Raw genomic sequence first — 18,286 nt, 5'->3', positions numbered from 1 at the left:
ACGACAAGTAGTACGATGGTAAATAAAAAGGAAAGCAGCAGGTTAGCATGTGTGCAAGAGGTTTAACTACATGGCAGACTATGAAAGAAGTAAAAAGGAAGGATAACTCAAGAGATACTGTTAATTGAGATGTTGGAATTCATAAAGAGGGTACAATAAGTAACAAGGGCACCTTACTTGAATGCTCATAGCATTCATAACGAGATAGATCAGTTAATGGCACAAATCATCACAAATTAGCATGGTTGCAGGATGGTCACAACTGGGAATTAAATATCCAAGGGTATCCAACTATTAGGAAAGACAGGAGGTGGTATAGTGCTGATACTTAAGGATAGCATCAGAGTGGTGGTGAGAGATGACATGGGTTCTGTGGAGAATAAGGTTAAATCCATTTGGGTGGAAATTAGGAATTTTGAGAAGAAAATGTCACTGATAAGTGTAGTCTATAGACCACCAAATAATAATATCACATTGGGGCAGGGAATAATCAAGAAATAATTAATGCCTGTAAAAATGGTACAACAATTATCTTGGGGGATTTTAACCTACATATCAATTGGTCGAAACAGGTCGATCAGAGTAGCCTTGAGGAAGAGTTCATTGAATTTGTCCGCGATAAATTTCTTAAACAGTATGTAATGGAACCGATGAGGGAGCAAGCTAGATCTGGTCCTGTGCAATGAGACAGGAAAATTAATGATGTCATTGTTCAGGATTTTTTTGGAAGGAGCGATCACAGTATGGTTGAATTTAAAACACAGATGGAAAGAGAAAATCCGATACCAGGGCCCTTGCTTAAACAAAGGAGACTACAATAGGATGAGGGAGGAGTTAGCTAAAGTAGATTGGAAGCAAAGACATTATGGTGGGACAGTTGATGATCAGTGGAGGTTTCTCAAAGCAATTTTTCAAAGTGCTCAGCCAAAGTATGTACTAGAGAAAAAAACGGACTGGAGGAAAAGTGGTAATCTGCCATGGGTGTCTAAGGAAATAAGTGAGGCTATCAAATTGAAAGAGAAGGCATACATAGTGACCAAGATCAGCAAGAAACTAGAAGATTGGGAAGGCTTTAAAGGTCAACAGAAAGCCACAAAAAAGCAATAAAGCAAAATAGATTATGAGAATAAACTAGCTCAGAATATAAAGACAGACAAAAGTCTCGATATAGAGAAACACAAGTTTCTATAAATATATAAAACGAAAATGAATGGCTAAAGTAAACAATGGTTCTTTAGAGGATGAGAAGAGGGATTTAGTAATAGGTTTTGAGGAAATGGCCGAGGCATTGACAGGTATTTTGTGTCGGTCTTCACAGTAGAGGACACGAATAACATGCCAGTAATTGCAGAACTGGAAATAATCATTATCACGAAAGTGGTAGTGTTGGGCAAGCTAACAGAGCGAAGGGTAGACAAGTCTCCTGGCCCTGATGGAATGTATCCCAGGGCACTAAAAAGCATGGTGGGAGAAATAGCAAATGCAGTTGTGGTCATTTTTCAAATTTCACTGGACTCTGGAGCAGTTCCAGCAGATTAGAAAACAGCAAATGTGATGCCACTGTTAATAAAAAGAGGTACACAAAAGATGGGGACTCATAGGCTGGTTAGCTAAACTTCTGCGGTGAGGAAAAAGCTTGAGTCTATTATCGAGAAAGAAATAACAAGGGATCTAGATAGAAATTGTCCTGTTGGGCAAACGCAGCATGGGTTCTTAAAAGGTAGGGATTGTTTAACTAATCTGTTGAAATTCTATGAAGACATTACATGCAAGGTGAATAATGGGGATCCAGTAGATGTGGTGTATCTGGATTTCCAAAAAGCATTCGGCAAGTTGCTGCACAAAAGGTTGCTGTATAAGATAAAGATGTGAGGCATTACAGGTAAAGTACCAGCATTGATAGAGGATTGGTTAACTCACAGGAAGCAAAGAGCAATTATTAGATTAGATTAGATTACTTACAGTGTGGAAACAGGCCCTTCGGCCCAACAAGTCCATACAGACCTTCCGAAGAGCAACCCACCCAGACCCATTCCCCTACATTTACCCCTTCACCTAACACTATGGGCAATTTAGCATGGCCAATTCACCTAACCTGCACATTTTTGGACTGTGGGAGGAAACCGGAGCACCCGGAGGAAACCCATGCAGACACGGGGAGAATGTGCAAACTCCACACAGACAGTTGCCTGAGACAGGAATTGAACCCGGGTCTCTGACGCTGTGCGGCAGCAGTGCTAACCACTGTGCCACCATGCCACCCCATAATAAATGAGTGTTTTTCAGGTTGACAATCAGTGTCTAGTGGTGTGCCTCAGGGATCAGAGTTGGGACTGCAACTGTTCACAATTTACATAGATGATTTGGAGTTGGGAACCACGTGTAATGTATCAAAGTTTGCGGATGACACAAAGATGAGTGGAAGAGCAAAGAGTGTAAAGGACTCAAAGTTTGCTAAGGGACATAGATAGTTTAAGTGGGCAAAGGTCTGGCAGATGGAGTACAATGTTATTAAATGTGAAGTCATCCATTTTGATAGGAACAACAGTAAAAAGGATTATTACTTGAATGATAAAAAAATTGCACACTGCTATGCAGAGGGATCTGGATATCCTTGTGCATGAATCACTGAAGGTTGGTCTGCAGGTGCAACAGGTAATTAAGAAGGCAAATGGAATTTTGCCCTTTATTGCTTAGGGGATTGAGTTTAAAAGCAGGGAGATTATGTTGCAGCTGCATAAGATGCTGAAGTCACACCTGGAGTAATGCATGCAGTTTTGGTCTCCTTACTTGAAAAAGGATGTACTGGCATTAGAGGGGCGCAAAACAGGTACACAATGTCGATTCTGGATATGAGGAGAGACTGAGTAGACTGGGATTGTATTTATTGGAATTTTGAAGAAAGGGGGGGAAATCTAATAGACACCAATAGAATTATTAAGGGAATAGATAAGATAGAAGTGGAGAGGATGTTTCCACAGACAGATGAAACTAGGACAAGAGGACATAGCCTCAAAATTACAGGGAACAATTTAGGACTGAATTGAGAACAAACTTCTTCACCCAGAGGGTTGTGAATCTATATAATTCCCTGCCCAATAAAGTAGTTGAGGCTTTCTCAGTAAATGCTTTTAAAGCTAGGATACATAACTTTTTGAATAGTAAAGGAAATAAGGGTTATGGTGAGAGGATGACAAGTGGAGCTGAGGCCACGAGAAGATCAGCTATGATCTTATTAAATGTCACAGCAGGCTCCAAGGGCCAGATGGCCTATTCCTGCTCCCAGTTCTTATGTTCCCTTGGAAAATAAGGCAAGGCAAGTGACTGCTATGCCAGGGAGGGAGCTCTTTGGGCTCAGTCACCATAATTCTATTAGTTCTATTAGTCATGGAAAGTGATCGACCTGATCTAAAAGTTCAAGTCCTAGATTGGAGGAAGGCCAATTTTGATGATATTATGCAAGAAATCTCAAAGGTTGATTGGGAGAGGCTATTCACAGGTAAAGGGATGGTTTAAAAGTGGGAAGCCTTTAAGAATAAGCTAACGAGAGTTCAGAGAAAATTATGTTCCCGTTAGTGCGAAGGGAAAGGCTGATAGGGGTAGGAAATGCTGGATGACGACAGAAATTGAGGCTCTGTCAAGAAAACTCAAGAAAAAGATGCAGGCCAATGTCAGGTATAGACAGCTGGGACTGAATGAATCCCTTGAGGCAGTAAGTGTATATTTACGAGGGAAATCAAGAGGGCAAAAAGGGGACATGAGATAGCTTTGGCAAATAGGGTTAAGGAGAATCCAAAGAGATTCTACAAATACATTAAAGGCAAAACAATAACTAAGGAGACAAAAGGGTCCCTCAAAGATCAACAAGGCCATCTATGCGTAGAACCACAGGGGATGGGTAGGATACCAAAGAATAATTCTCTTCAGTATTTACTGTGGTGGTGGCCATGGAAGCTACTGGGGAAATAAATAGTGATATCCTGAAAAGTGTCCATATTACAGAAGAGGAGATGCTGGACGTCTTAAAATGCATAATGGTGGATAAATCCCTAGGACCTGCTCAGGTGAATCTCAGAACTTTGTGGAAAATGAGGGAACAGATTGCTTGGCCCCTTGCTGAGATATCTACATCATTGATAGCCACAGGTGAAGTGCTGGAAGAGTGGAGATTGGCTAACGTGGTGACATTATTTAAGAAATGTGAGAGGGAAAAACCAGAGAACTATAGACCAGTGAGCCTAACATCAGTGGTGGGTAAGTTGTTTGAGGGGATTCTGAGAGCCAGGATTTATATGCATTTGGAAAGGCAAGGACTGATTAGGCACAGACAACATAGATTTTGCATGGGAAATCGTGTCTCACTATCAAATATAGAACTTAGAACAGTAGACCACAGTACAGGCCCTTCGGCCTTGATGTTGTGCTGACCTTTTATCCTACTCTAAGATCAGATTAACCTACATACCCTTCATTGTACTATCTTTCATGTACCTATCCAAGAGTCACTTAAATATCCCTAATGTATTTGACTCTACTACCACTGCATAGTGCAGTCCACGCACCCACGACTCTTTGTGAAAAGAACCTACCTCTGACATCTCCCCTAAACCTTCCTCCAATGACCTTGAAATTATACCCCCTGATGATAGACATTTCCACCATGGGAAAAACTCTCTGGTTATTCAATCTGTCTATGTCTCTCATCATCTTGTACACCTCTATCAAGTCACCTCTCATCCTTCTTCGCTCCAATGAGAAAAGCCTTAGCTCCCTCAACCTTTCTTCATAAGACATGCCCTCCAGTCCAGGCAGCATCCTGGTAAGTATCCTCTGTACCCTCTCTAAAGCTTCCACATCCTTCCTGTAATGAGGTGACCAGAACTGAACACAATATTACAAGTGTGATCTAACCAGGGCTCTTTCGAGCTGCAGCATAACCTTGTGACTCTTAAACACAATCCCCCTGCTAATGAAAGCCAACATACCATAAACCTCTTAACAACCCTGTCAACTTGGGTGGCAACTTTGAGGAATCTATCGACATGGAACCCAAGATCCCTCTGTTCCTCCACACCGCCAAGAATCCTGACTTTAACCTTGTATTCTGCATTCAAATTCGACCTTCCAAGTGAATCACTTCACTCTTTTCCAGGTTGAACTCCATCTGCCACTTAAGTTCTGCCTCCTTCAATGTCCCATTGCAACCTGCAACAGCCCTCTACATTATCCACAACTCCTCCAACCTTCGGGTCATTGGCAAACTTACTAACCCACTAATATGATTTGAGCTTTTCGAAGCAGTGACAAACATGACTGATGAAGGCAGAGTGGTAGACATTGTCTATATGGATGTCAATAAGGCATTTGACAAGGTTCCGCATGGTAGATTGGTTAGCAAAATTAGATCAAATGGAGTCCATGGGAGTTGGCCAAGATAGGAGGAGACAAAGGGTGGTGGAGAGTGTTGCTTTCCGACTGGAGGTGTGTGACTAGTAGTGTGCCACAAGTATCGTTAATTACATAAATGATTTGGATATGAATATAGGAGGTATGATTAGTAAGTTTGCAGATGGTACCAAACTTGGTGATGTATTGGACAGTGCTAAAGTGTGATAGGGTGGAGATGGTGGTGTTTGGCATGCTTCCCTTCATTGGTCAGTACAGTGAAGAAAGGAGTCAAGATTAAAGTGGTGCTGGAAAAGCACAGCAGGACAGGTAGCATCTAAGGAGCAGGAAAAATCAATGTTTCAGGCAAAAGCCCTTCATCAGGAATCGGTGGTTCCTCTCAATATCTACATTTTGAACATTGTAAATTTTCATAACTTAATGTATCCTTCATCACTTCCAATCTATTTTTACCTTTTCTATATACACCCGATGGGCACTGAGCAATGACTTAATCTGTCCATCATTACATTTATGCTATATTTACTTATCAAATACTACAAGGTATTAAATCATATCAATGTGCAAAAATTGAAAACAAAATCATACACAGTTGGAGTCGCTTTTCAGAGGTTGTGACAAATTTTATTTTGCAGTTGCTTATATTCTGCCTTATTCAAGTGCTCAATGCCTACACTCAAGACAAAAATCAAAAATTAATTGCATCTTTTTCTGGTATCTTTCTCATCCATCCTCATGGTATCTGAGCTCATCTTGTCCAAGACAGCAATCTCTTATTCCTTCAATTCCGTTCCCACGAAACTGCTAATCACTAAAGTTTCACTCCTGTCTCCTATGACTGCTTACGCATGTTTATATGCATAAATAGTTGCAAAAGTAGATTTCTTCAGATTATATTATATTAAGAATTATATTTTAAGTAATACGGGAATCCTACCTGTATGAGTTTGTAAATCAGCTAGAGACTGATGCTTCCAAAAGTTGATGGCAGACCTTTCTCGGCACTGTAGCCTATTTAATCTCTCTGCTAGCCCTCCCCTGTAGGAACAAAATATCTTAAATCAGCTTTATCCTAAATGCTGGAAATTTCAATCTTAGATTTAGACCTGCTGTGTTCTACAACTGAGTGCTAACATTCTCATAGTATAGGTAACAAGAAGCAAAGATTCATCAATGACACATTATGTGCATGCAAATAAAAAGTGTCAGCCAACATAAGTCTGGGCAGTGACAGGCCCACCATGTTCTGAGTGAAAACAGTACTCATCTCTCCACGAATTCTTTTATGAAACAACTAACGGCTATGTCTCTTGCCTATTGAACGCTTTGTAACAGAAATAAGTCACAATTTAAGATCCTCATATCATATAACAAACTTCCACTATCCTCAACTGTTTCAAAGAAAATATTGTTAGCCAGGTCAATCTTTGCTCACACTAAAGTTCTCCATTCCTGGTAAAATCCTCACAAATCTTCTCTATGTCCTTTCTAGTGCAATTATACTGTTGCCATATTTTAAATGACCAAAGAGGCACACAGTACTCTGGCCTCAATCTATCTGGTGTTTTCTAAGGATGGATTTTACAGCAGCCTCGCCAGGCATGTTTTCAGAGGGTGTGTGGCCGATGGACTAAGGAGTGGCAGATGGAGTTTAATCTTGACAAATGTGAGGTACTACATTTTGATAGGGAAAATCAGGATAGGACTTGTACACTTAATGGTTAGGTCCTGTGGCGTGTTGTCAAACAAAGAGACCTTGAAGTGCAGGTTCATAGTTCCTTGAAAGTGGAGTCACAGGTAAACAGGATAGTGAAGAAGTCCCTTTGACGTCTTTCTCTTCTCACCTAAAATTATGCCCTCTCATTTTGAAATCACCGTTCTTAGAAAAAAGACCTTTGCTATTCACCTTATCTGTGCCTCTCATGATTTTATAAACCTCTATAAGGCCACTACTCATCCTCCTACTCCAGAGAAAAAAGTCCCAGCCTTCCAGCCTCTCCTTACAACTCAAACTCTCCACTCCCAGTAACATCGTTGTAAGTTTTTTCTACACTGTCTCCAATTTAATAATGTCCTTCCTATAGCAGGGTGACCAGAACTATATACAGTACAGTACTCCAAAGGTGCCTCACCAACATCCTGTACAGCCTCAATGTGATGTCCCAACTCCTATACTCAATGCTCTGACCAATGAAGGCAAGCATACCAAATGTCTTCTTCACCACCTTGTCCACCTGCAGTGCCACTTTCAAGGAACCTGAACCTCTAGGTCTCTATTGACATCCAGCTTGCATACTTCCAGAATAATGCTTTCCAATGTTTTAGACACCATCGTGACTATTCCCGGGCATTTTCTATCCCACCAAAGGTGAGGGTTGGACAGAGATATTCAGAGAGCACATTGACAAATGAAATTTAATTCCAAAAAAAATGAGGTGATGCACTGGGAGGGCTAACAAGGCAAGGAACTAGAAGTAGGACCCTAAAAAAACAGAGAATCAGAGGGACCTTGGTTTGCATGTCCACAGATCTTTGAAGATAGAAGAGATCCTCTAGATTCCACCCTTCTGGAGGAGGGTTACTGGACTTGAAAAATTTAAGTGTCAAGTACATAATTAATGTCTGAAGTCAGATGGTGGCCAGACCAGGATAGAAGATTTCCTTCTATAAAGGACATTGGTGAACCAGCACTTTTCCTCCCTCAAGGAAACTAGCTACAATTAATGAATTTATAATCCACCAACTGTTTGGTGGGGTTTGAACCAGAGTCCCCAGGACATTAACCAGTCTGTTTCTCACAACGGATGCTGTTAGAGCAACTGAACTGCCCCAGCAATTTCTGTTTTTGTGTGTTCAACCAAGATGTTTGTTGGCTGGAGCAATCCAACTACAAGGAGAGATAGGCTGGGCTGTTTGCCTTAGAGAAGAAAGAGTATGAAGGGAGATATGATTGATTTGTACAAAGCTCTGAGCAACGTGAACAGGGTAGATAGGGAGAAATTTTTACACTTAGTAGCAGCTCAATAACCAGGGGTACTATTTTAAGCTAAGAAGCAGGAGCTTTAAAGGAAACATTAGGAAGAAATTCTTCAAAGCAGAGAGTCATGAGTATCTGAACTCATTGCATGAAAGGGTGCTAGAGGCAGGGGTGCCTCAACACATTTAAGTGAGCACTTGAAATGCCACAGCATGCAAGGCTATAAGCGGAGTGCTGGAAAATAGGATTTGAATAGATGAATGTTTTACGAGTGTCATGGACACAATGAGCCAAACAGCCTCTTTCTGTGCTGTAAAAACTCTATGACTCTAATTGCCCTGGAGTGCTCACAATTGATTCCAGACGAGGGATCAAACACTTGCTGAAAAGCTCCTGCTGATTACCATCTCCTGACTGATTCCCCTTGCCCTCAGCTGAATTCACCTCAATATTGAACACCACTTCAAAGAAGCATTGAAGGTAACATGAACACAGAATCTACTCTGGATGGAGAACTTCAATGTTTATCACGAAGAGTGACTTGACAGAACCACTACTGACCGAGTTGGTAGAGCACTAAAGGACATAGCTACTAGATGGTGTCTATGGCATATGGGGAGCAAATAAAAGGGAAAAACCTACTTTACTTAATCCTCAACCAATCTACCTGTCACAGGTGCATCAGTCCACAAAAGTACTGGTAGAATATTGTGTTGGCAAAGTCCCATTTTTGTGCACACCCATATTACACTATATGGCACTACCGCTGTGCTTAATGGGATAAATTGCAAACAAATTTAGTAACACAATTATAGATATCCATGGGCACAGTAAGTCAAAAGAAACAGGAAAATCGCATTCAACCATAATGTGTGATCTCATGTTGCAGCATAAAGCAGACAACAGCTACATGCACAAGTAATCTTATCAACTCTTGCAATATGTTCTTGTGGATATTGCAACTCATGCAGACTGAACATCATGAATAGACAGACAAATGTATTGCAAAACAATTTTATAATATTTTTGAATCTGTCATATAATATTTTCTTCTGGCTGAAAATAAAGGATAATTGGGCAGGGGAGACAATCTGAAATAACTTTCTTTTACATCCCTGCCACTGTTTAAAGCCCTAATGTTATTCTACTGCAGCGTGACACAAAATATGACTGTAATGCAATAACCTCTCTAGAACTGTAGTTTTTCTTAGAAACATAAGAAACACAATGGTCAGACATGTTTTGTAACTTGAAAATCTGATTTTCGGTCTTTCTACAAGCTTGCAATGGAAGCATCTTTGCTCTGACAATAAGAACACTGGTTATCCATATTACTATTTTACATTCACAGGAAAAAGAACAAACTATATAACAGACTGCAAACCTAATTCTCGAAGTCAGTTAAGCCAACTTAAGTAGACAAAATACAGCCCCTCATGCTATTCCTACCAATCAAATGCTTTATGCCCCCCTTCAAATAACAAACAGAAAAGTCACACATAAGCACTATGTTTTCTAATCCTACCATTCAACAGTCAATTCTAGCTATTTTTGTGATACCTGCTGAAAGTCACACATGACAAGTGAGATCCCAGAATGAAGTCTATTTGATAAACCACAATCTTAATCTTTCTTTTTGTCTACTGCAGAGATCAGTTAGAAGAGGCCGCCAATATACTTTTAAAAATGAAACACAAAAATAAAACATGATCTACCTCACATTATAGAAGAACTACTGGAGTAATTACAAACATCAAAAAGAATCATTCATCCCTCAGCCAAGCAATAGCCTTATAGTCATTCAAACCTAGTAAAGAGTAATCTCTTTCTCTAGACTAAACCCTCTCGCTAAATTGGCACAGCTACAATCAGTTCTTTTTTCATAAATTTCTGTTGTAGAATCACTTGATGTTACTTTATATAAAGGATCTCCCCAAAACTTTTAAACAGGCTAACTCAGCAAACATATGGGTTAGAAGAAAATGAGTACTGAAGATGCTGGAGATCAAAAGTTGAAAATGTGGTGCTAGAAAAGCACAGCAGGTCAACATTCCGGACACAAGTCCTTCATCAGATTCCTGATGAAAGGCTTATGCCCGAAATGTCAATTCTCCTGCTCTTCGGATGCCGTCTGACTTGCTGCGTTTTCCAGCACCACACTCTCGAAACACGGGTTAACATGGGTTACTTAAACTCATATCTTCAACACCCTTCTGAGAGTAGTCTTTGCTGACACCTCCAAGGCCTTTTGCTTTTGGAGTTTCCTTCCTACTGACTTCTTAGCTTCTCAGAGTTTCCCTCTAGCCCAGAAAGCAAATAAAAGCATAAACATCTTTTTTGCTGTATGAACCTGTTTCTGGCTCCCTCTCCTCTTATCTCCCCAGGTGTCTTGCTGGTCATGTAGCTGTTTCAAATTATTGCTCAAAATCAACTTCAGACCTTCAAAGAATTGAAAAATAAATTTCATTTTTCTTCCACTTTCGAACGGAAGCTCACAAACAACAATAATACATTATAAAGTTTCATCATACTACATGCTTCAACATTAAAAGTCGGAAACGCATGAAATATAAGATGGATTGGTCAGCTTTTAAAAGGAGGAGATGATTAAACTTGAGAATGCCCGATTATCAAAAGTCAGTTCTCGGGTTTTGTTTGGATGACATGACGTCACCAATATTCTCTCTGAAACTACATAGAAATAGAAATTGTTCACTAAAATAGTTAGATCATCATGCTCTCAATCCAACAAGTACCTGTCTGTCTGAGTTATCCTCAGATGGGAGCAAATGCAAGAGATGTCAAATTTGTTACAGATAACACTTGTGGTTTGGGTTATTGATAACCTGTTTCAAAAGGTTTTAGTTCACAACTTAATATGATGCAGCAAGTTCCAAGTAAATAGTACGAGTACTATAAATGGGTTCTGACTGACATCCGTAAACCTTAAGAATTTTCTTTTAAAAAATCCTCGACAAAGACCATTTTTGATTCACCCTCAAACCTGCAAGAAAATAAATCGTGACTTTTGCACCCTCTTTGGTAACTTCTGAACTTACCATTGCTGCAAAGTAAGTTTTGTGTATTAAGCTTTTTTGCTTTGCAATTTATTGAATTGCGTTGATTTGCAGCCCAAGACAGATCCAACTGTATTTTTAGTTTAATTCTTTCTATTCATACATGATAAATGTCTGCATTCAAAACTGTCAGATATTTGGAATGTCAGTATATTTTTAAATGGGTTATCAGCTTTCAGTAATATATAATTCGCTCAAGTTTATGAAATCTTATTTACTTTTATTAAATAATCTTCAATAACCAGGGAGGGAGTACAGATTGAAAGTAATTGGTATTAGAGAGGAGTTGGGAATTAATTTTATCATCCAGAAGGGTCTGGAACTCACTTTTTTGAAACACTGTTAGGCACAGAAACCCTCACTGTATTTACAAGGAGACAATTCAAGAGCTGGAAAGTAGGATTTTGCTGGATAGCTACTCTTTCAGTCAACATAAACACAGAGGAGTGAATTACTTCCTTCTGTGCCTTGAATGCCAATAATTCTATCCTCCTATAAAAATACAGTATGCAAAAGTAAACTATACTTGGTACAAATGAAATTTATTCCGGAAGAGAGTCCATTGTGATAATTATCAGGATATTTAGTCTAGCCAGAGGTCCAATATTTCCCAGAAATATGTTATGAAGTCATAAAATAGTTGAAGCGATATTTCAGAAGTAAAATAACAAGAGAAAATTAATCGTAATTGATTAATTTTCCATATTTGTACTGTCAAATAAAAATGTACAACAGGGCGTATTAGCTAACCTCATAAATTTCTTTCTTTTTTTGGCAGAATCTTCTGGAGTTTTGAATTGTTTTCTCTTTTGCTTGTCAGGCGTCTGTAGAAATGCTTGTGCACTTCTCAACCAGTTGCTTGCTGATCGCATGGTCCTGCCATGTTCTGATCCACAATTAGGTATAGGTGGTGATGCAGAAGTAGATGGAATGGACTTTGTGCACCACTCACGTTCTTTTGTGCTTTCATTATCAGATGAAAACTCCAGAATATCTTCTGCCGTCTAAAACAAGATAAATGCAAATTATTTTCACAGTGATATATTTTAAATGCATATACACTCTCATTAAGGGAAAGTACAGGTGAAGAAACTAATCAATTACAAAAAGGAAGGAATCAAAAGTTTCCAGAGCTGAAACAATGCACAGATTCTTGCCATTATCAATTATTCATCTGCAGACGTCCATTTAATTGCTGCTTGTTTCACATATTTATGAGAATACTCTTCCGTAATTATTATATCCTAAAGCATTTTATTAATATTTTAATCACTTCATTCAAATGTGCTATGATACAGGTGGAACATGAACCTGAACCTTTTAGCCCAGAGGAAGGGACATTACCACTGCTCCACATGAGCACAGAGTATTTTAATATACATACCTACAATGCATACTACAAGACTGGTACAGAACTGTGTGCAGTTAAGGCACTGGGAAAAAATGGTTAACCCTGCCACATTTTACAGTACAATATTAGATCTAAGTGGACTTTGTCCCTTGTCAATTCCACAACATGTTGCTCCAGGAAGTTGTCACAGAAGTATTCTGGCTTTGTCAATTTGATTGGTCAAGTATGTAAGGAGATTAAACTCCTCTGTAGCTAGTATTTCACAGTACCCTTTATCAAAATATTCAACTATTTCATACTGAATGCTCTATCCAATGACCTTACACCTACTCCGACCAGAATTTTCTGACCTTGGTTATTGCTAATCTCCACATATAGTGATTTTACTTCTTGATCTTCAGAATTAAAATTCTTTCTCACTTCTATCCTGATATAATCCTTTATTATCAAAGCTGCTTGTCTTTTCAAAATATTATGAATCCTGGAAGGTTTATTTCACAACTTCAGTCACTTTATAAAAATAAAAGTGATCATACCTAAAATCATTCATCTCCATTTGTGCTATAGTTCATCTACCTTATTGTGAGTGGTTCACGCATTCAGATTAAACGTCTGTAACTGTTTCTGTAATGTTTGCATGGATATTATTTGTTGATATGTTATTAATATTAAACTCTACGTCCCTTCCTAGCCTACTCAGCTTGTCTTTACTTCAATTATCAAGAATCAATGGTGTCTTTACTTTTCTCTTCAAACATTTTCATTCAGCTGAACCCTCACAATAGCTCGCCACCTCTCTTCTGCACCTAAATTCCCTATAGTTAATACAGTACTTATCCACAGTCCTGATAATTCACAGAAACACGATACCAGTCTGGTTTAAGTGAAGCCCATCCCAAAGGAAAAACTCCACCTTTCCTCACTACTGGTCACAGTGCATAATAAATCAAAATCCCTCTTCCGACGTCACTGGGTCACTTATTATCTGCTTGATCCTATTGTCATTAGCGTACCCTTCTCGATAAGAATGACTCTCTTCCACTCTCAGGGTAAGTCTGTAGGTTGCTGTACAAACCTATGCGGCTACCACAGGCTCTGTCACATTGGGGCAGGTGGTGGACAAGGGAAGGAGTAGATGGGACATTGTTGTGGCAGCACACTCCTATTAATGTTTTCACCTGGCTTCCATTTTTTCCCTGATGTTAAGTCTCAAGGCGTTCTACGCCTTCCTAGATGCATCTCCTCCACTTTAGACAGTCTTGGGTCAGTGATTCCTGGGTGTCTTTCGGAATGTTCCACTTCACCAGTTGAGGGTATCCTAAGTGCTGCCTCTGTCCTCTTCGGGCTCAACCTGCTAGTTTCGAAGCTGGGAATACAGCACACACTTGGGGAGTCCCTTGTTGGTCATGCGGATAATGTGCCAAACCCATTGTAGCCAATTAAGGATGGTCACTGCCTTGATGCTGGGGATGTTGGCCTAGTCGAGGATGTCAGTGTTGGTGAGTGTTTCTTCCCAGCAGATTTCCAGGATCTTGCACAGGCAGCATTGGTAGAACTGTTCCAGTGCCTTGAAGCGTATACAATAAATAGTCCACTTCTCAGAGCCATCTAGGAAGGTGGCAACTCCCAGCACTGTAAACCATGATCTTGGTGTCAGATCTGATATTGGTGTCCTCAAACATCCTTTTCCTCAGGAAGACGAACGCTACACTAGCACACTATTGTTGGATCTCTTCAACAATAGCTGCTTGGCAGACGGGACACTTCTGAGATATTGGAAGTGGTCAATGATCTCGAAGGCCTCCCTGTGGACCTTGATGATCGAGGGTTTGTTCCACAATGCAAGGCCAGGTGGTGGAGGACCTTTGTCTTGCATATGCGTAGGGTGAGACCCATGCTTTCATATGTCTCTGTAAAGATGTCGATAATGGTCTGGAGTATGTTCTCTGAGACTGCACATACACAAGCATCATCTGCATACAGCAAATCGAAGACACTGGCTGGGGTGACTTTGGTTTTGGCTTGAAGGTGGCAGAGGTTGAATAATTTCCCACAGGTTCTGTGTGCTAGCTCCACTCCAGCAGGGAGCTTATTGATGATGAGGTAAAGCATTGCAGCAAGTAGAGTCAGAGAGTCATAGAGATGTACAGCATGGAAACAGACCCTTCAGTCCAACCTGTCCATGCCAACCAGATATCGCAACCCAAACTAGTCCCACCTGCCAGCACCCGGCCCATATCCCTCCAAACCCTTCCTATTCATATACCCATCCAAATGCCTTTTAAATGTTGCAATTGTACCAGCCTCCACCACATCCTCTGGCAGCTCATTCCATACACGTACACCCTCTGCGTGAAAAGGTTGCCCCTTAGGTCTCTTTTATATCTTTCCCCTCTCACCCTAAACCTATGCCCTCTAGTTCTGGACTCCCCGGTCCCAGGGAAAAGATTTTGTCTATTTATCCTATCCATGCCCCTCATAATTTTTGTAAATCTCTATAAGGTCACCTCTCAGCCTCCGACGCTCAAGGGAAAACAGCCCCAGCCTGTTCAGCCTCCCCCTATGGCTCAAATCCTACAACCCTGGCAACATCCTTGTAAATCTTTTCTGAACCCTTTCAAGTTTCACAACATCTTTCCGATAGGAAGGAGACCAGAATTGCACGCAATATTCCAACAGTGGTCTAACCAATGTCCTGTACAGCCGCAACATAACTTCCCAACTCCTGTATTCAATACTCTGACCAATAAACGAAAGCATACCAAAAGCCTTCTTCACTATCCTATCTATCTGCAACTCCACTTTCAAGGAGCTATGAACCTGCACTCCAAGGTCTCTTTGTTCAGCAACACAACAGGGTTGGGACAGTGACACAGCCCTGCTGGACACCTGTTCGAATGGGAATGGGTCAATGATAATTACCACAACTTACATGATGTCATGGATCAGGCGAAAGATCGTGGCAAACATCATGATGCAATCAAAGCAGAGAAGGATGCTCCCTAATGCTTTCTGATTCACAATGGCAATGGCCTTTGTAAGGTCGAAGAAGGCCACGTACAGGGGTAGGTTCTTTACTTTGAATTTCTCTTGCAGCTGTTGAATGGTGAAAATCATGTCTGCTGTGCCCCTCCGTGGCGAAAAGCCATACAGAGAGTCTGGGGAAGTTCCTCAGCCACAGGGAGAAGACGGTTGAGGAGGAGCTTCACAATGACCTTTCCAGTGATCAACAGCAGAGAGTTCCCCTGTAATTACCACTGTCGGACTTGTTCCCTTCTTTGAAAATACTCATAACTGTGGCATCTCTCAGCTCTTCTGGGATGTTCTCCTCCTTCCAGATAAGGCAAACAATGGCAAGTAGCTGCAGAAGCAGCCCTTTGCCTTCGTGCTTCAATGCCTCAGCAGGGATTCCATCTGCTCCAGCAGCCTTGTTATTCTTAAACTGGCAGATGGCCTTGTCTATTTTGTCCAAAGTGTGAAAGATTGTGTTCTGAGGTACAATCCAGAGATTACCACTGAAGACATGCATTTTATTTGGAACCATAATATACAAATACATAAACATACAAATTAGAAGTAGACCATTCAACCTCCTAGCCTGCCATTCAATAAGACTGCAGCAAATTGGATGGCAGCCTCAAGTCTGTATTTCTAAACACCCTAATAACTGTGACTCCCTTGTCAGTAAAAATCTACCTTCCCCTGCCTAATAAGTATTCACTGCGCTCCAGTGAATAGAGTTTCAATTCCTCAAAGAAATCTATAAATAAAAAGTCTATGTCCCTTATTTCTAGTCTCACACATGAAGAGGATCATCCTTTAGGATCCATTCTGTCAATTTCCTTCAGGATCTTCTTTGGTTTAATAAGATCCTTCTCATCCAGTTAAACTTCATGTATACAGATTCAGCCTATCCAATTTTTCCTTGTAAAATAACAATCCTCTAATCAAACAAAACACCACTGAACTATTTCTATCATATTTACCGCCTTTCATTAAGGAGAAAAAAATTGTGGACAGTATTCTAGGTGTAGCCTCACCAACACTTCACACCTGTAGCAAAACATTACTACTTTTATAGTTAATTCTGCTTGCAATACAATATTCCATTTGACCTTTTCATCACTTGCTGTACCGACACACATTTTTGTGATTCATGTACCAGAAATCCCAGATCCCTCTGTACTTCGAAGTTTAAAATCTCTACGCATTTAGATAATATACTGGTTTTCAATTCTTCTTGACAAAGTGGGCAAGTTCACAGTTATCCATATTACACTGCATCTGCAAAATTTTTGTCCTCTCACTTAATCTATAATAAATACTTTGCAGACTCGTTATGTCCTCCTTATTATCCATCTTTTGTATCATCAGCAAATTTAGCAGCCATACACTCAGTCCTATCATCCTAAATATTACTGGGGTGTGTGCCAGCATTTACTGCATATTTCTAACTACCCTCGAGAGCATGGTGGCAAGAGGCGTTGTTGAATAACTGTATTCCATTTGCTATAGGTATACTCAAAATTTCATGAAGGAGGGAATTCCAGGATTTCGGGCTAGCAACACAAAGAGTAACGATATATTTCCAAGTCAGCATGGTGAGTAACTTGGTGGGGATCTAGCAGGTGGTGGTGTTCCCACATATCTGCTATCCTTATTCTTCTAGATCATAGTGACAATGAGTTTGTAAGAAGCCTGCTGAATTGCTGCAGTCAATCTTGGAGATAGTACGTAATGTTGCTTCTGCTCTTTGCAAATATTTAAAGCAAAATGCAAACGAAGCAAGGGTAATGTGAGAAAAATACTTTCACACAGCGAGTAACTTGGGTATAGCATGGACTGCTCGAAAATATGTGGAGGCTGGCCCAATTGCAGCATTCAAGAGGACATTGGATGATTATTTGGTCAGAATTGTGCTCATGTGAGAAAAGGCAGGAGATTGGCACACAGTTATAGAGGGGGTGCAGGCACAATGGGCCTCCTTCTGTGCTGTAACAAATTTTCTAATTCGCTATCAGCAGTGGAGTAAGTGAGTGTTTGTGAATGCAGTGTTAATCAAGCCAACTGGCTTGTCCTAAACAGTATCAAATTCATTTGGTCTTGTTGCAGTTGCGCTCATCCAGGCAAGTGGGGAACATTCCATTATGTTCCTGACTTGTGCTTAAAAATGTGTTGCTGGAAAAGCGCAGCAGGTCAGGCAGCATCAAAGGAGAAGTTGAAGTGGTTGACGATGCTCTCCACCACATCTCCTCCACTTCCCGCTCCTCCACCCTTGAATCCCGCCCATCCAATCACCACCAGGACAGAACCCCACTAGTCCTCACCTACCACCCCACCAACCTCCAGATACATCGGATCATCCTTCGTCATTTCCGCCACCTCCAAACGGACCCCACCACCAAGGATATATTTCCCTCCCCTCCCCTATCAGCGTTCCGGAAAGACCACTCCCTCCGCGACTCCCTCGTCAGG

The 18,286-nt window shown here is 40.6% G+C and overlaps 1 protein-coding gene across 5 annotated transcripts in view; it reads right to left on the bottom strand.

The window, feature by feature from the left end:
• Nucleotides 1-18,286, bottom strand: part of spidr (scaffold protein involved in DNA repair) — a 267,753-nt gene that overhangs the window by 172,380 nt on the left and 77,087 nt on the right. For 4 of the 5 annotated variants that reach the window (XM_043688286.1, XM_043688285.1, XM_043688287.1 and 1 more), the window contains exons 6-7: nucleotides 12,211-12,464; nucleotides 6,344-6,444 (exon numbers count right to left, since the gene is read on the bottom strand). In XM_043688286.1, coding sequence (XP_043544221.1) covers nucleotides 6,344-6,444; nucleotides 12,211-12,464 — 355 coding nt within the window. The remainder of the gene's footprint in view (nucleotides 1-6,343; nucleotides 6,445-12,210; nucleotides 12,465-18,286) is intronic. The other variant, XM_043688288.1, reaches the window with a different exon arrangement.

The sequence above is a fragment of the Chiloscyllium plagiosum genome, chromosome 4 (genome assembly GCF_004010195.1).
Source record: "Chiloscyllium plagiosum isolate BGI_BamShark_2017 chromosome 4, ASM401019v2, whole genome shotgun sequence".
Lineage (NCBI taxonomy): Eukaryota > Metazoa > Chordata > Chondrichthyes > Orectolobiformes > Hemiscylliidae > Chiloscyllium > Chiloscyllium plagiosum.
Note: the sequence above shows the minus strand (reverse complement) of the source record. Positions and strands in the feature narration are given on the sequence as shown.